Source organism: Cervus canadensis, chromosome 6 (genome assembly GCF_019320065.1).
Source record: "Cervus canadensis isolate Bull #8, Minnesota chromosome 6, ASM1932006v1, whole genome shotgun sequence".
Taxonomy (NCBI): Eukaryota; Metazoa; Chordata; class Mammalia; order Artiodactyla; family Cervidae; genus Cervus; species Cervus canadensis.
The window spans coordinates 60,743,915-60,762,157 of NC_057391.1; the positions used below are offsets into that span (position 1 = coordinate 60,743,915).

General features: G+C 51.9%; 2 protein-coding genes across 3 annotated transcripts in view; one reads left to right on the top strand and one right to left on the bottom strand.

Moving 5' to 3' along the window:
• Positions 1-6,765, bottom strand: part of DUOX1 (dual oxidase 1) — a 33,041-nt gene extending 26,276 nt beyond the window's left edge. For both annotated transcript variants that reach the window (XR_006270077.1, XM_043472096.1), the window contains exons 1-9: positions 6,667-6,765; positions 4,808-4,916; positions 2,622-2,705; positions 2,272-2,436; positions 1,302-1,489; positions 962-1,163; positions 691-857; positions 264-324; positions 46-142 (exon numbers count right to left, since the gene is read on the bottom strand). Coding sequence is in view for 1 of the 2 variants with exons in the window: in XM_043472096.1 (XP_043328031.1) it covers positions 46-142; positions 264-324; positions 691-857; positions 962-1,163; positions 1,302-1,489; positions 2,272-2,436; positions 2,622-2,705; positions 4,808-4,865 (1,022 nt within the window). In the remaining variant the exon portion in view is untranslated. The remainder of the gene's footprint in view (positions 1-45; positions 143-263; positions 325-690; positions 858-961; positions 1,164-1,301; positions 1,490-2,271; positions 2,437-2,621; positions 2,706-4,807; positions 4,917-6,666) is intronic.
• A 649-nt stretch (positions 6,766-7,414) lies between these two features.
• DUOXA1 (dual oxidase maturation factor 1) lies at positions 7,415-18,099 on the top strand. Its single transcript, XM_043472102.1, has 7 exons — positions 7,415-7,698; positions 13,920-14,094; positions 14,413-14,470; positions 15,423-15,557; positions 15,807-16,020; positions 16,284-16,501; positions 17,176-18,099. The coding sequence occupies exons 2-7, from the start codon at positions 13,948-13,950 to the stop codon at positions 17,415-17,417; spliced, it is 1,014 nt and encodes a 337-aa protein (XP_043328037.1). The 5' UTR covers positions 7,415-7,698; positions 13,920-13,947; the 3' UTR covers positions 17,418-18,099.
• The last annotated feature ends 144 nt before the right edge of the window (positions 18,100-18,243 follow it).

Below are 18,243 nucleotides of genomic sequence, written 5' to 3' on the forward strand. Positions count from 1 at the left end.
GCACCTCCATCCCTCTACACACAAACATCTGAGCCCCTCCCTCACCTCATGTAGACGCCAGGGGGCACCATGGTGGAGAAGAACTGCTCAGAGGCAGCCAGAAACTCCGGGGAGATGCTGGGGTCCAGGAAAGGGCGGTATCCTGGTAGGAGTGGAGAGGAGATAGGATTGGTAAGATTGAGCCTTTAAATCACCCAACTTCCCCCCGCCCCCACCAAAAAAGTTCCAGCAAGTTCTCCCTTCCTCCCTCCCCATCCCCTCACCTGCATATTCCGGGGGCATTTTCCGCAGGAAGCTGGGCAGCCACTCATACATGGCGATGTTCTGAGGGTCAAGGGAGGGGAAAGGGGAGGCCAGCGCTGTAACAGCCAGGCCACGAGAGATCTGAGCTCAAGGAAGGCTTAGGTGGGAGATGAGGACCAGGCAAGGGCAGTCACGGGAGAGACTCTCAGACAGAAGAGGTGCGGAGGTTCCTGTTCCCCACAAGCAACCAGGGCAAGCGGGTGGGGAGCGGGCTGCGAAATGATAATGACTGGAAAACCTCCTGCGTGAGTAGCGCTTTGCCTGCTTATCACCCTCAGGGGCTTTTCCTAGACGGCAGCTCTCTGGAGAGGGGGGGTGGTTTCTGGCGGGGTCGTCCAGGACCGAGGGCTCTGGAGTCTCCCGGGGACCAGGCCGTGGGGGACCCACCTGGTAGGTGGCGATGACCCTCTTGCGCGCGTGCTGAAACAGCTCCTCGTCCCCCCAGAGCGGATGCCGGCGGGCCAGCCTCTGCGCCCACAGGTTGTGATAACGGAACCAGAGCAGACCCAGCGCCTGCAGGAAGGGCTCGCGGTTCCCTCGCTCGGCCCCAAAGGCTGCACGCGCCGCGGGAACGCAGGGAGGAGATGAGCGCGGGCTGGACCACCGGGCGGCCCTCGCCGGCCCCCGCCCGCACCTCCTCGGGCCCCCGCCGCCTCACCGTACAGCCCCCGCGGCCCGCGGCGGCCCGTGGTGGGATCCGGCGGTGTCCACATGAGCAGCGGGGCCTGCGCGGCCCGCGGGAAGGCGGGGTCGGGCCCCGACGCCAGCTGCCCCCCGGAGAAGCTCCGCAGCTCGTCGCTCCAGGAGTGCGAGGATCCATAGATGGCGCTGCCGTCCAGCCAGCCGGTCACCTCGTTGGTCTGCGGGGACGGCGGGAGGCTGAGCCGGGGGTCGGGCGGCCAGGCGGGTCCGGGAGGGCTGAGGGCCCGCGGGTGTCGTGGGTGCGGCGCGGTTGCCTCGGGTCCCGCCAGCCCCCCATCCCCGCCTGCCGCGCTCACCAGGTCCCGGGGGTTGCTGGGGCTCTGTCCGGTCTCGGGGTCCCAGCGACTCCTCTGGAAGGGCAGGACCACGTCCCCGCTCCGGTCGCGGTCGAACACGGGATCTCCGGGCGGGATGTGGATGTTGAGGAACTCGGCTGGGCAGCCAGACTTTTCCACGCTCACCAGGTCCGACAGCACGTGGTAGCCTGCCAGCAATTGGGGAGGGCGCGGTAGGGCCAGCAGAGGGCCCCTGAGCCGTGTATCGAGACCCCCAGCCCCTTCCCTTCAAGCTTTAAAACACTCAGAAGCCATTACGGGCAAGTCTAAGCCTTGACCTCCCCACCCCTTACCAACCCTTTGTCCAAAGTGTTTTCATTGTCAAGTTTGGGCTTCTCCTTGGTAACTGGGAGGTGCCCGTGAATGTGCCTAGGCAGCAGGGCTGGCAGCACTGGCTGCGACATGCAGCTGGGAGCAGCCTGCCCAGAGGGCCTGCCGGCCTCAGCGGGATGCTGCCCACTGGAAAGCAGATAGGGGCACCAGGGATGGCCAACAGGAGCTGAGCATTCCTGCTCAGAGCCAACGACCCCCCAGTCAGTGGGGTCAGGCCCACCTAGCACCCCCATTTTGCCAGCCCATCCTCAGCCTTCGTACCAGAATCAGCACCCTGCCCTGAAGCTATCCTAGGAGCCACAGGGGCAGAGTGAAAACAGAGTCCCATTCAGGAGTGAGCCCTTTCGGGATTATGCCCATGGTCCTCTCTTCCCACTCCCATCAACAGCTTAAGGTGGTGCAGATTTATGCCTCTCCCTTCTCCCCCTGCTCCCACACCTAGCCCACCACCCCACTGACTCCTCTTCCATCTCTCACACCCCTCTCTCAGACCCTCCGTCACTACTCTCTGTCACTCCCTGATGTCATAGAGGTGTCAGACACAGAGGTGTTCAGCTGACCCCGCAGACCTCCCTTCCTCAGAGGTTGAGGCCCTCACCGAAGAAGACCCCCAGCACTGTGCGGTTTCGCAGCGAGGCCAGCCCTGCGGGGCCCCTCATGGCGGCGTTGCTCAGGGCCCGGGGGTTGGGCAGGTGAGGCTCTCCCAGGGGCTGGTACACGCCATCTGCATAGCTGGCTGGGACCAGTCGCTGCAGCCGAGAGCCTAGAGGAGGAGAGGGAGGCACAGGACGAATTCTCAGGGGGCTCCCGGACCCCTCTCCCAGGCTCCTTCCAAACCACAGATTCTAAGAGCTTAGGAATGAAGGAGCTTTTGTGGGTACCAGCCAGCCCGTGACCCTTAGTGGTGACTACTATCCTGACTCTGGTCTCCACTTGGCTCTCACCTACCTTTGCTGCCCCATCTGTGCTCCATGAGGTTGTTGTACCACCCATCAAATCGCTGCACCTCCCATGAAATGGAGTTCTGAGATCCTGTGTGAGAACAGAGGGAAGGGGCAGCTGAGCAAGTCAGTGCACAAGAGGACAGCCTGGGTATGGGTCCAGGGGGCCTGGCACTTGGAGCAGCTGAAAGTGGACGCCCAGCACAGTGCAGGAGGAAGGGTGCAGAGGGAGATCACCCAGGGCAAAGTGATGTCCAAATTCAAGCCCAATCTTTAAGCTGCTCAGTGGGAAAATATGGCAGGGAGCACTAAAGTTGTATAACTGGTGTGTACTGAAAAATGGCCTCAGAGAGGAAGAGGGTGGAGGAGGGCAGTGGTGATGGGGCAAGGGAGGCAGGAATCTTCTACTGCCCTCACACCTCAGCTCCCTGGGGACAGAAACTCTTCCTAGCCTTAAAACATCACACAGTGCAAGAGTCAGCCACTCTTCCACCCAGGGAAGGACGTCATTCTGTGACTCACCTGTGGGCAGGGGCAGAATGGAGGGGGCTTGGCCCTGTCCCGTTAAGCAGAGCTCAGAGTAAGGGTGTGAGGCATGGGGCTGTGGCTTTGGGGCCTGTTGCTACTCAGGTCTTTTTCCCAGTTTCTTGGGTGGGATCAGGGACTGACTGGTCATGTGGATAACCTTGCTGCCTCCTCATTATGTTCCCCACATAATTCCTCCTACTGATTCTATTTTATTCTCCAAAAACTAGGACCTAGGAGGAAGCGCTCAGCTGTTGAGGGAAGAACTCAGGCAGTGGGGGCAGAAGGAAGAGCGTAGATGTGGAGCAAGGATGCTTCTGGTCAGTAAATCAGATGACCAGCCAGATTCCTTTCCTTAGACTAGGAGGTTACAGGGCTTAGGCTCCCTCTCTGCTCACCTCAGAGAACAGAGCAAAGAAAAGGACTCTCATCAGCCAGAGAGAGACCCATTCCTCTAGTTGTCGTTCCACTCAGACCAAGGACAGGATCTCAGAGCTACCTTCCTACCCCATGACCGCAGAGCTTGCGCATCAACACACTTATACACATAAACTCACCAGTGGATCTGAGATGGAAGATGACTCAGGCCGTGATGTTTGAGCAAAGAATTCAACTAAGGAACCAGGACTTGGGGCAGGAATTAGGGCGGCCACACACATGTGATTTCTAAAATATGATGAGCCAATGGCAGAACAAGGAGGCCGCCTCTTGGGTAGGGCATGGAGGAGAATGCCTCTGGGAATAAGAGGCAAGAGCTGGGGGGAAAAATGGAAAAATCCAATGCCCAGGGAAGGAGAGGACTGGGAGGAATGGGACTGCGAGCAGCTTTGGCAAGGGAGAAGCTGCAGGGGCTGTCTCACCATCCTATGGCCTCCAGCCAAGACTGATCATTCCACAAACTTTCCCTGCTTTCTCTTCTTGCATCTCCTACCCCTGATGATCAGGGACTTGCTCTTTTACACCTAATTTGTGGCACCTTAAGGCCACTTTTCTCTGCAGAGACCCAGACTACAGAGAATGGCCTCAGATTCTAGTAAGAGGCTGTCCAAAGCTGAAGTAACAAGATGAAACTCTTATGGAACTTATTGGGCTGGTGTCTTTTTTTTTTTTTTTGGCTGCACACCAAAACTTGCAGGATCTCAATTTCCTGACCAGGGACTGAACCCAGGCAATGACAGTGAAAGCCAGGAATCCTAACCACTAGGCCACCAGGGAACTCCCAGATCTTACTGGGTTTTGTTTTTATCATATTGTTTTAAGACACTGGTGACTTCGCTTCAGCTTTGGATCCAACCCGAATCCAAGATTCTTTTTTTGTTTTGTGCGTGTAATCAGTCATTTCCTCTATGAGGTGTCAGGGGTCCTGACTTTATGAAGAACAAGAAAAGATAGTGGAGAGAGAAAGGGCCCCCAGATTGTACGGAATACAATAGGAAGTACTGACACAGCAGTTGATGGCTCTCTAGTGTGTGTGTGGAGGAATTTTTCATTCCATTACCATTCGTCTAATCAAAAGGCTTGAAATGAGCACTCACCATGTGCAGGGTGCTGTGTTAGCTAGGGACTGGGGATACAAAGGTGAAAAATGACTCAGTTTCTGTCCTTGGAGGATCCTGGAGAATCCTGGATTCCTCTGCTCCTAGCCATGCTTCTCTAGTCTGTACTTACCCATGGGCATCCATGGTCCAACTAGGAGTGTCCATGCCAGAGCAAAGCGGAAGCTCATGATGAAAATGTTAATAGGGCTCAGGTGTTAGAACACCCTAAAATGGAGACCCTAGAAAAAAGACAAAGGATGGAGAAAATGAGCTCCAGCAGTTCAGGAGAGTCGGGGTCTCTGGAAGCCCCTCGAGATCAAGGCATGGAAGTGGGCCAAGGCCAGAGTGTATAGCAAATGGCAGGAGACTCACTCTCTCCCAGGAATCTTTCATTCATTCAACGAACACTTGATAAGCACCCACTACATGGTGGGCACTGACCTAGGCACTGGAGATTAAGTGATAAAGCAGACAGAAACCTCTGCCTTCCTGGACTTACTTTACTTTTGAAGATTAATTGGAAACCTTGCTTTTTTTTTTTTTTTTTGGTCTATGCCACACAGCACTCGGCGGAATTCTAGCTTCTTGACCAGGGATCGAACTGATGCCCCTTGCAGTGAAAGTGCAGAGTCTTAACCACTGGACCACCTGGGAAATCCTGGGAAACCTTGCTTTGACTCATCTTCCCATAGTATGTGTTCCCTGGACACAGTCTTGTTTGACGGCCAGAACACTGGGTTGAGGCCAGGATGCTGTGCAGCAGCCAGTCCAGTAGTGTGATCTTAGGCAGGTCACTTATCTGCTCTGGACCTTGGTTTCCTCTTCTGGCTATGAGAATATACAAGCCTAAACTGTCTACCTCCTAGCCTGGTCACCAGAATCGAATGTGAGAATGAGGTTGAATTCAAGGCAAGAAAATTGACAAGTGTTACGTAAATGTGATATAGAGAGGGTAGGCTGGAGCTTGGCTTCTCTGGGCAGACACAGAAGGGATGTAGCCACAGGTGCTCATGTGTTTGGTGCTGGCTTCCTGCTTTCTCTCTCTCTCTCAGACCAGCAAATCACCCAGGAATGATGGGGAAACTGAGGCAGCAGGGGACTCAGGCTGGGACCCTTGAGAGGTGCAAGGCCAGAGAAGACCTCCTAAAGGCAATCTGGAGATTAAACAAACAAACAAAAACTAGGCCCACTCATAATTCAAAAGCTCAGCATGCCACTCTCTCCACCCCCAGTGAAGGGCTTTGAATAGTTAAAGCCAAAAGGCGGCCCTGCTGAAGTGACCACAGTGCTCCTTCCCTGATCTAGGATGTCTTGTCCCTTTCCCTCAGTCACCAGTGTACCACTCAACCAGTTAAAAAAAAAAAAAAAAAAGCATGCAGTGAGCTTTCAGGCCAGGCCAGGCTACCTGAAGGGCAAAGTGGACATGCTTCATAACCACTTCTTCAGGGTGGGTAGCCACAACCATTTACTTCCCAACAACCTTGAAAGGAAAGCAGAGCCTCATGACAGGGCAGTGAAGCCCCAGGCAGTGATAGTACCAGAAGAGAACACAGGTGCCGGGTTCTTTCCCCACATGGCTGCTTTTCAGACCCAGAGTCCCAGAGCGGTGAGTTCCCTGGGGTAGGGGAAAGATGAGTCAAGGCCATAGGCATTCCATCTTGGCCCCAAGGGTGGGCAAAAGGGGAAAGCCTGGACTCTAAAAGCCCCAAGTTCTCTCCCTGACATGATGCAGTGGCACCAGGAGGCGCTCCAAAGACAGCCCCTATGTCCAAGCGAACTAGGCCACCCAACATTCCCAGTTCCCGAAAAACCCAGTCTCCTCAAGCCGGGGAGGATAGGTCTTCACAGGCTCATTTTAGCCTCGGGTTAAGAATGGAGGCTCAGCGGGGCCAAAGCTGGAATTCCCCTTCCCTCAGAAAAGCGTGGCGGTGTCACCACAGTCACCTTCCCCTGAGCGCCCGTACACGCGCGAGCCCTCCTGGGTCTGACCTGCGGCCGCGGCGTCTCTCGAGCGCTGACTGCTGCTTGGCTCCCGCCAGGCTCGCTGCTGGGCCGGCGACGCGCGCTGGGTCCGGCGCCTTCTCCCTCTCTGCGCGGGGACGGGCAGGGCTGGGGGTGAAGAGGGGACTGCGCGTCCCAGTTCTAAGGCGGGGCGGGGCGGGGTGGAGTGCCAGGACCCGCCGAGGTGCTCCGAGGAGACCCGGGCGCGCAAGGGGAGACTGCACGGGCTCGCCCGACTCAGATGGGGTAGACGTCCGGTCAGTGGCGAGGCCACGTGAGCGGAGAAAAGAGCGAGTCGGCTTCTAAAAGGTCTGCTGGGGATGGGAGAGGGCCGACGAGGGGACAGGGTGCGAAGGGACAGGGGAGACGCTGCCCAATCCTCTCCACGCGGGCGGATATGGGCTCTAAGACCAAGAGGACCGGTCAACGCCCGCAGAACCAGGCTAGGCGTTCGAGCAAGGCATGCGTCCTAAGACCTTTTAAGAGTCCGTGGTAACATCCACCACCCGGAGTTCGTCGTGAGATCTCGGGGGTCTCACTGCCCTCGAGCCCCGTCCGCGCTCCTCTGGACCCGGGATTGCATCGCTGGGTTTGTGCTAGAACTGTCCCGGGCTGTGTGCCAGGGGCGAGGGGAAGGAGGAGTCGGAGGGCTGGCTGCGGAGTGGACCGTTTTCGCGCACCCGTCCCTTTTCAGTCGCAGGCTGGGTGGGGGCGGGCGCAGCGCCGCAGACTCGGGTGCGGTCCGAGAAGGTTGAGAGCTACTTGGAGCGGGGAGGGGCGAGACGGCGGGAAAGCATCCCGGACCTGGTTCGTCCGGTCATAGCCTACTTAAATGCAGTAGGAGAAGAGTGGGGGATGCAAGAGAGCCCCGCCAAGAGAAAGGGCGTGCGCTTTTGGTGACCGGGCGTCCGGACCTGGTTTCTTCTTTATCCCATCCCTGGGAGCGCTTCATGTGAGGTTGCACCACGAAGAGGCGAGCGGCGCCGGCTGCCAGGCACGCACTGTTTCGAAGAGGCAAAGGTAGGAAACAGCAGTCCGGGTTTAAGTGGCGGGTATACTGCTGCGGTCTGTGCGGCCCGGGTGGGTGTCGAAGAGGGCCTTGAAGTGCTGTCCCCGCCCCGGCCCCTAGAGGCGCACTTCCCACATCCGCCCAGGTTCAGATCAAGTGGGAGTTCCAAGTACTGGGAGAAACTAAGAGGCAAAGAACAAACAAAACAAGAAACTTAACTAAGGCCACGAGGTTTACAGATGTAGAATCCTTACCTCGGCTTAACTGGAGTCTAGGTAATTCGGCTGGCAAGATTCAGCACCCCTGGGCTCCTTAACCACCTCAGCCCTTTTTAAGGATTCCTGCCCCAACCCACTTTTCAGATCTTGTTCTATTTCTCCACTTAAAGGCCTTCTTTGGTGCAAAAGCACACGTACGCGTGCCCACACACCCTCTTGAAGAAAGAGACTGGGACAGGAATTCTGGACAGGGTCCTTTAAGCCATCCAGAGCTGTGAACTTTGAGTGGGGTCCACCCCAAACAGAAATAAACCATCACATTCTAGCAACTGGTATCACTAGTCAGAGTACTTGACAACTCCAGGTAAGTCACCCACACTCCCTTTGTAGAGAATTGGTCATCTTTACCGGTTCCAGAAGAAGCAGGAGGCAATCAGAGAAAAACTTCAGAAAGAAATCCCTGAGAGGGCACAGAACATTAAGAATGTACAGAAGAACCTTGAATGCAGAAGTCTGGAGCTTGCACTAGGCTGTATTTCTTTGAAGACTGTAGCTTTATTTCTCGGCCACCCCTAATCACACACAGAGGAACCCCACTCTATCCTGTGGTAGGTAAGGAATGGGTACTCTGTATCTGAATTGCAACTGAGCATGAGAAATACTTCAGTATTTTAAGAGGAAAGGTATGCCTTACCTCTCAGGCCAGGTGGCAAAGGAGAAAAGAACAACCCCAGAATGTGGAAATTGGCCCACCCAGTGAGAAAACACCTCAACTTAGTCACAGGGGCCTCTGATGCAAGATTTTTGTGTCTAGGTGTTTATGGTACTGGGAACTCCTTCCTTTTGTCTGTATTTCTATTTATATGAACCTGTAGGTGTATATCTGACCATGCGTGCATGCATGCTCAGTCGCTCAGTCGTGTCCAACTCTTTGTGACCCAGTGGACTGTAGCCCTCCAGGCTCCTCTGTCCATGAAATTTTCCAGGCAAGAATACTGGAGTGGGTTGTCATTTTCTCCTCCAGGGGATCTTCCCGACCCAGAGATGGAAACTGAGTCTCCTGTGTCTCTTGAATTGGCAGGCAGATTCTTTACCATGGAGCCACCTGGAAAGCCTGTATCTGTATCTTTCTTGTGCTTATTTATAGTAATATATATATATATATCAGTATAACAATCTGGTAGTCGGCTAGGGGAGAAGTGGCAGGTTAAAGATTGACATGAGATTTTTCTAGACAAAATTCTACTGTCAGATACTCCTTGGCAAGCCAAGAAGGAACATGTCCCCAAGGGAAACCACAAACTTCATAGGAAAAAGCAGGATTGTTGGGTGTGAGGACTTTTCATTTCAGTCCCACCTTTTTATGCAGGAGGCCTATTAAGTTAATGATTAAAGCCAAATTAGGATCAGGGTTATAAAAAATTAACTTTAAATTGAGTGATGTAGATTAAAGAAGACCTAATTCACTAAACTGAACCAGAAGGAACTAAACAAGGCAAGTTTTATTCACCAACTGTCTTTTTGTTTTAGTCATCTCTAATAAATATTTTGGAGAATTGGAAATAAATTAGTGTTGTTCTTCTATACTTGATCCAGAAACCCTATTGTTAGTGTTACTTTGAAGTACAATGTTAATAGGGATGAGCCATTCTTATAAAATATTTTATAACCTCCCTTATAACCTCCCTTTGAAATAAATTGGAGAAGGAAATGACAACCCACTCCAGGACTCTTGCCTGGAAAATCCCATGGATGGAGGAGCCTGGCAGGCTACAAGCCATGGGGTCGCAAAGTCTGAGAGACTTCACTTTCACTTCACTTTGAAATAAATGCAGGAATAATGCTAATACATGACCCTAATCAAAATACATTGCATCATCATTTCTTTATATTGCAAATATTGGTTTTGAAATTCCAACATACAAGATGTACTCTTATTTGACTACTATGTATTCAAACTTGCTTTATCTTCCTATCTTATTAACCAAGATAGTCTACATTTTATAGCATTTCCTTAAAAGTATAGTTTTCCATCAAAACTGTAACGGCTTCAGTCTAGGTGTCATAAGTTAAAAAAGTCTTAGACCAATAAATATCTGTTATAAAATATTAATAAAGTATCACCATCACATATTTTACAAAATAATTTAATCCTCAAATTCTTACTTACCTTTAGCTGGAGTTGAAATGTATGTTTCAGATTCAATTAAACATGAACATTCATGCTTTGGAGACCCGAACTATCAGAAGAGGCTTTCTAAAAATTTTGTGAAGCACTAAAAATTGACAGCATGGGTCAAATTCATTCCTGTCCAATCTTTAGCCTCAATGTAGGTGATACTGTTGACTGAGTACAGTAGCCGACAGTGAGGAAGCATAGCTCCCTCTTGTGTGTGAAACAGAAGATGCCACCTGCTGGGAGAGGGATACACTCATACATTCATTCATTCCATCCACAGACTGGTTAGCAAGTACATGCTGCATTAGTAAGTTTATCCCCTGATGCAAAGATGGAAAGACAAAGCCCTTGCCCTTTAGGAGATTAGAAGCTAATGGGTTCTAGAGGTTCAAACAGAGTGCAGTGTGATTACTGTGATTGTGGAGGTATGTTCAAAATGCAATCAGAACATTAAGGGTGGGAACATCTACACTGGCCTGATGACGTCAGGAAACTTCACAGAGGAGGTAACACGAGCTGAGACTTGAAAAATGAAAGAGTTTGCCAAGACAGCAAGAGCATTCCAGACATAGGAAATAGCATATACAAAGGCATGAAGGCTTGAAAGAGCATGTCAGATTCAGGGAGATGCCAGTAGTTTAGAATGGCTAGAGATTAGGCTGCACAAAAGATGGAGATGGAAGTATAGGTGGGACTGGACCACAAAGGACTTTGCATATGATGGTGAGAAGATTAGATTTAACGCAGAGCAAAGAAATAAAATGATTATATTTGCTTGTTAGAAAAACTGTCCTGGCACCAGGCCAGATAGGATGAGGCAGAATTAGGGCAGAGGCAGTAGTAGGGAAGGAAATACATGGATGGTTTCAAGAAATAGTTAAGAGGTAAAATGATCCAGGTCTCTGGCTTATTTGATTGATGAGATGGTGATGCCACTGAAAAGACAAAGAGAACAGAATAAAAAGCAGAGTGGAGACACTGAATTCAGTTTGGGACCTGTTAAATCTGAGGCATCCATGGAACAGCCAAGTGAAAACATCCACAGGGTAGCTGGCCCTTTTGTGTTTAGAGCCCAAGTAGGAAGTCTGTGTGGAGACAGATCTGAGAAGCATCGGCCATGAAGGGATGAACTTGCCTAGAAAATCATGAAGAGTTACTAGAAGAAGAGAGCCAAGGCAGAATCCTGGGGAGCATGACTGTTTAAGAGGGGAGAAAGAGCTAGCAAAGGGGCCACGAAAGGGCTGGCCAGAGGCAGGAGACCTAGGAGAACATGGTGTTGTGGAGGCCCAGGGAGGAAGTCAGAAGAAAGAGAAATTACCACAGGAAGGGCAAGAAGGATGAAAAGTGAGTTTCCCTTTAAATTTAGCACTTGGTGATCTAATGGGGAAGGATCCCCAAGTGGCTCCGTGGTAAAGAATACACCTGCCAGTGGAGGAGACACAGAAGACTCAGGTTCAATCCCTGGGTAGGGAAGATCCCCTGGAGAAGGGAATGACAACCTGCTTCAGTATTCAGTATTTCCTGACTAAGAAATTCCATGGGCGGAGGAGCCTGGTGGGCTATAGTCCATGGGGTCACAAAGAATCAGGCATGACTGAGTGTCTGAGCTCTGAGCACACATGCACACAACCTAATGGAGAAGCTGGGGTTAGAGAGAAGCCAGATCCACTGGACTGAGGAGATAAGGCAGTGGGCACACACAGAGACTGTTCTTCCCAAAAGCCTGGCTGTGAAAGGGAGAACATGGGACTAGGTAGTAGCTGGAAGGGACCCAAAAGTTCAACAGAAAGAGATCCTTCTGTGTTCTTAAAAATGGGAGAAATTAAAGAATGTTCTTGAGAGAAAGAGCTGGCAGAGAAAGAGGAGCTGCAAAATCACCAAGAGAATGGGGGATAACTGATGAGATAGGTGGTGGTGAAGGTGGGCAGGATTGGGGTCAGAGCCTAAGAAGAAAAGATTCCATTCCTCTGGAATGGGAGAGTTGAAGAGTTCAGAGAAAAAGCAAAACTTCATGTTAAAACTGAGGCAGAGGTTATTCGACTTGCCCCAAAGAGAGGACTGAATGTTAAATTGTCTCTTTGCCTGATACCATGCTTCCTCCCATAGATAGCACCAGGAGGTGACCAGCCTAGAAGGAGAGGGAGAGTCTGGGAGCCACAAAATTTAGAACTAGAATGGGTCATGGAGATACCATAACCAATTGCAGATGAGGAAGCTAAGAAACAGAGGAGGTTTTCGTTTGCCTGTCTAGTTATAAAATCAGTCAGTAAAGAATTGGAACTAGACCCAGAACTGATTCCAGCCCAGGGTTCCCTGTAAGGATTGTCGAAAGAGACAAACAGGGAGTAATGAAATGCACCCCCTCCTTCCCAATCTACTAGCTTCTATTTATTAGTATTATTCTGTTCCAGGTACTATTCTTAACACTTTATAGACACAATCTAGTTTCATATTCACAATGACCCTATGAAGTTAACATTATCATCATCCCAGTTTTTAAAATAATATCAAGTCCCTGTTGAGGTCAAGTAACTTGCAAGAGGCAAAGGCAGAATTCAAACACGGAGCTTCTAAACTCCTAAACTTATCCTTCCATTGCATAACTTAACAAGACACTGCCTGGTCAAACTACAAATTATGGAGCCTCCTGGGTACTAAGGCCCCAGTACAAATCATACACAGGGAAATGAGCAGAGCTGGGTTCCTTGATCATAAGATGCATTTTTTTTTTCCACGTGTTGACATGTCTGAAATTCAGATGTGTCTTACCAACAATGGCTGTCATAGTTTATTTGTTTGTTTGTTTGCTGCACTGCACAGCGTATAGGATCTTAGTTCCCTGACCAGGGATCGAACCTGTGCCCCCTGCAATGCAAGCACAGAGTCTTAACCACTGAATCGCCAGGGATGTCCTGGCTGTCATGGCTTAATTGGCAGTGGTTTTTTCTCTTTCTTTCTTTGTGATACATAAAATAACAGCATCCATTCCATCTGGATTTCACAAGACACAGTTGATTCAGGTACCATTTTCCCAGTATTTTGTCTGCAAACGGACAAACTAGAGCCAAATAGCTCTGAGACCAGGGAACAGACAGAAAAGAGCTAAGCCAGGGCTTGAGCCGAAAGGAAGCCTGGGAATTTAAATCAAGGAGGAGAGCCGCTGATGATGTGTGGGTGGAAGGATGTGTGGTCCCGGCACTGTGCCTAGTGGAAGGTGGGCTCCTTCAGTGCTCACCTAGGCGCACTAGTTCAGCTCGGCTGTTCTCCAGTTACCAGTGCAGGAGCCAGGGTGCTCAAGAGAGCTGCTCAGACCAGAGGGCCAGGCCAGGTCTGGGAATCGGCCCGCTGGTGATGTAGCTGAATTACATACACTTAGCAGAGCGCTCTGGCCTTTGTTCCTTTGGGGACTGAGGAGGAAAGCCGACCTTTTTGTAATCTGTACCATCTTTCAGCCTTATGCCTTACCTTGACAGTAAATACAGCTCTTTTTATGTTCTGTGATCTGTCTGCTTGTGCTGGAGGCCTGAGGGAGATAAAAGAGAATTATATTTCTTAAGACAGTCCCAGAGGAAGCAGCGAAGCCTTGAGGGTAGCGGTGGCACTGATTTAGGGGACCTGGGGATTAGGAAGGGAGCATGGGGTGACAGAGACTGATTGCCAAGACCTTTATTCTCTCACAGCTAAGGATGGCTGAGGGATAGTGGAATGGCGGTAACCGTGGCGTCTGGTGAGCGCCAGAGAAGAGGGATCTGGTGTACTGTCTGCTGCATCTTCAGCACCAGGAGCAGTGCCTGGCTCAGACAGGGCACTCAGTGAACACCTATCGTTGTTGTAGAGCCTCCGCCTCCCCCGAACAACCCAAAATGGCTGCTTTTGGACACACATTCCCCTTCTATGCTGGGCCCAAGCCGACCTTCCCAACGAACACCACAGTGGCCGTCATCGTCGCCATCTTTCTGACGTCACTGGCCACCTTCATTATCATCCTGCCAGGCATTCGGGGCAAGATGGTGAGAAACAAAACAAACCCTGCAGACCCCAGCCCCAGAGAGACCTTGACCTTGAAAGGAGGGGTCCAGACTCCCCAGTTACAATCAGATTCAGGAGAGTCTAGTCCTGAGAAAACATCAGCCACCCTCCCAGCAGAGAGCTCCCCACTCCCTGACAGATAATTACTGAGTACCTGTTCTGGGCCAGGCACTTTGATCTCAGTTGACTGAGTGACCTCAGCTTTAGAGCAAGCACCCTCCCCAGGTCTGGAAAGAGAAGGGGTGGATTTGGAAGGAGGGTGCGGCATCGTGAGCCACCACTCCCTCCCTGTGACACAGAGGCTGTTCTGGATGCTGCGGGTAGTGACCAGCTTATTCATTGGAGCTGTGATCCTCGGTGAGTGTGAAGGGCAGCTGACTTGGGTGGCTCCTCCATCCTGTCTCTCCCATTGGGGTGTCCCCACAGCAGCCTTTGCTTCAGGGTGGACTTCTAGACCTCCCTGCCCACATCTCCCTCACCCTGGACTTACTCCCTCATGTCTACCCTTTCCCTGAGAGGTGCAAGCCTCCTCCATGTCTCTCTCCAACCTTCTGAACATTTTTATTCAGCGGAAAGCAGGTCAAATGAATGCCTGTGGGGAGAGGGTCTCTGGAGGCTGGAGGGAAAGAATGGTGGAGGGCTGCTTGCTTCGCTTTGGGGATTAGGCAACAGGAAACAGAAAATATCTGTGTTGAAGCTCCCTGTGTTTGCCCAGAACTGTTTATTATGTTAGTGTTTCCTCCCCCAGCTGCTTGAGTAGCTCTCCCTAAATGGGGGGAAGTGAGGGGAGGGGTAAGAGGAGTATAACCAGAGGAGGGAGATATTGGATTCTGATCCTTTTATTAATTTTTAAAATTTTTTATTTTGGGCTGTGCTGGATCTTCATTGCTGCACGGACTTTTTCTTTAGTTTGCGGTGAGCAGGGGCTACTCTCTAGTTGCAGTGCATGGGCTTCTTATTGCAGTGGCTTCTCTTGTTGCGGAGCACAGGCTCAGTAGTTGTGGCGCATGGGCTTTGTTGCTCTGAGGCACGTGGGATCTTCCTGGACCAGGGATTGAACTTGTATCTCCTGCATTGGTAGGCAGCTTCTTTACCACTGTGCCACCAGAGAAATCCCACCCCACCCCCATTTATTCATGTCAAACATGTTGCTGGCAAACTTACTATGAGCCAGGCCTTACCCTGGTTAATGGATACACAATTATGAGCAAAACAGACATGGTCAGTCCCCTTGGTGCTTTCCCCCTGGCTCTAACCCAGCAATGCCCAGGCCTCCCTGAGTTCTTATATATCCAACTCCCCAACCCAGCCGTGAATTTCAGTTCTGAGTGGTCTGTGGGCCAGGTGAGCACCAACACGTCCTACAAGGCCTTCAGTTCCCGGTGGATCAGCGCCAACGTTGGGCTGCAGATTGGGCTGGGAGGCGTCAACATCACACTCACAGGTGAGGGAGGGCTTTTATCTGTGAGGGAGGGCAAGGCATGGTTCTGTATCTTTGGGAGCTATGCTCAGAGTGGTCTGAAGAGCGATAGTATGTGGGGTGGTAGGAAGGGAAATTCTCAGGCCTTGGAAACTGCCTTCTCTCACTGGAGACCAGAGCCTGGCCCTCTGTCCAGCATGATAAGCTGCTTCCCAGGTACATCTCCACTCTGGCCCTTGGGTCCCTGCTGAGCATAGCTGCCCTCTTCCCCAGGGACCCCAGTGCAGCAGCTGAACGAGACCATTGATTACAACGAGGAATTCACCTGGAGCCTGGGGGAGAACTACGCTGAGGAGTATGCCAACGCACTGGAGAAGGGGCTGCCAGACCCCCTGCTCTACCTGGCCGAGAAGTTCACCCCACACAGCCCCTGTGGCCTGCATGGCCAGTACCGCCTGGCGGGACACTACACCTCGGCTATGCTGTGGTGAGCGTGGCCAGAGGCCCTGCTGGCCTAGACTCAGGAATGGGGCTTCCACCCATCTCTCCTCCGCTCACGTGGAGATCCCTAGTGAGACAGTCTGGTGCCGGTGACCACAGTACTTGGTTGGGAAGCCCACAGGCAGGAATCCCCACTTCACCTCTTTGGGGTATCCTTGGGTCCCCGAGCCTCCACCTCAGCCCCTCCAGGTAGAACTTTGCCCCAAATGAGGCAGAGGTACCAGCCTTCACCAGGTGCTGGCTCTCCAGGGTGGCATTCCTCTGCTGGCTGCTGGCCAATGTGATGCTGTCCATGCCTGTGCTGGTCTACGGTGGCCACATGCTGCTGGCCACGGGCCTTTTCCAGCTGTTGGGACTGCTCTTCTTCTCCACGGCCACATCCCTCACCCCGCCCTGTCCCCTGCGCCTGGGTGCCGCCACGCTGCATACTCACCGTGGGCCTGCCTACTGGATTACGTTGACCACAGGTGAGGCCCAGCCTTGGGACAGGCAGTGGGGGACTCAGGGCCAGGGCCCAGAAGATCCATGGGGTTGAGGGTCTGTCTCTGGGGATGAAGGATGCCTTTCCCCTCTTTAGAGCCCCTCCCCTAAGATTCCTTATCCCCAGGCTTCCCTTCCTTGTATTTGTATGTATCTGTCTTTGTCATATCCCTTATCCCCTAACTCTCTCTCCACCCAGCTTTTCCCTAAATCTTCTGACCTCATGACCCCTCCCTCTTCCCCAAAACACTTTTCCCTGTGTCCCCATTCCTAGAACACTCCTCTGTCCCTGTCTCAGAGAGTCTTCAATTGCCCCGCAGTTTTCTTCTCTTCTCCTGTCCTACTGTGTCTGCCCCCTTAAGCCATTTCCTATGCCTCCTCCTGTGTGTCCTGCCCTCCTCCCAGTGCTGCTTGGTTTTCAGAGTTTTCTCTCTCTACCCTGGGATGTAACTGAAGGAACACTGGGTTGAGAGTCCAAAAACTCAGGACAACAGACCCATAACAGCCATATGATCTGATACTGATCATCTCGTGGAGCACAAGTGGCCCTGAAGCAGAGACACTAGGCCTCCCTCAGGAGGGGCCTAATGCTCTTAGGAAAAGACGTCCTTGGGAGCGTGTTCCTATCACTGAGGTGGGATACCTGTTGCTTCATCACCAGGACTGCTGTGTGTGCTGCTGGGTCTGGCCATGGTGGTGGCTCACAGGATGCAGCCCCACAGGCTGAAGGCTTTCTTCAGCCAGAGTGTGGGGGAGGACCCTGTGCTGGAGTTGGATCCCGAGGAAGGGGGACTCCTGAGCCCTCGCTACCGGTCCATCACTGAGAGTCCCGAGCCCCAGGACATCCCTCTGTCAGAGGCTTCCTCCGAGGCCCCCTGCGAGGAGCCTGACTGTGCCCTGTAACCGGAACCGTTCCTTTCCCTGGTGGCACCTGGGCTTCCAACATGGCTCCAGACTTTTCTGGAACCGCCCCCCCAAAACCACCAGAACTGCCAACAGGCTGGGTTGTATCAGTTCCCGGCCCCAATCTGAAAGTGGAATAGGGAAAGAAGCTCTATCTATTGATGTAAAAGTGGAACAAAACATAAAGCCCTAAGGCAGACATCGAGGCTGCCCATAAACCAGATCAAGCAGAGATTACCTGTTTCTGCCCAGCAACCCTGCTCTCCCCTGGTACTTTGCCTCAAAGTGGCATTTACTGAGACCCAGCTTCACCCACATAACGACATATGTGTGTGCGGGGTTACAATGTGATTCTCCTATGGTCCCTCTTATCCTTCTGCATGTCTTTGATTTCCTTTTTCCTGGGTCCCTTTTGTTCTTCTTTTACTGCCCCAGCTGGTGTGATTTCACTAATACAATGAAAGTACTGCAAGGGAGAAGAGACCAAACTTCTTGTCTTAGATCTAATATTAACTGAGTGTGCTGCATTCTCTCTGAGCCTCTGTTCTAAATTTGCCAAATAAGATTGTAGGATTTGCCAAGGACCTTAAAACATTCCCAGGGTTTACATCTTTATGCCTTGCTGACATAGCTTGGCCCTCAGACACCACTCCTTTGATGAATAAATAAAGTAGTGAATAAACTCCAAAATAATATTTCTTCGGAGCCCACTTAGCAGAGAGGGATCCCAGGGGGCCAGTGGCAAGAGTGGGGAGCTGGGAAGACCTGTCTGGTCACTGCTACCATCCCCTTGGGGCAGCTCAGGAGGATGCTGGCTTTGGTTGGT

What these genes read in the sequence shown, in the direction of transcription:
- DUOXA1 (XM_043472102.1), top strand. Translation starts at nt 13,948, where the DNA reads ATGGCTGCTTTTGGACACACATTCCCCTTCTATGCTGGGCCCAAGCCG. An exon ending in CAGGCATTCGGGGCAAGATG is followed by an intron (nt 14,095 to 14,412) that starts GTGAGAAACAAA and finishes CCTGTGACACAG; the next exon opens with AGGCTGTTCTGGATGCTGCG. An exon ending in CATTGGAGCTGTGATCCTCG is followed by an intron (nt 14,471 to 15,422) that starts GTGAGTGTGAAG and finishes TCCCCAACCCAG; the next exon opens with CCGTGAATTTCAGTTCTGAG.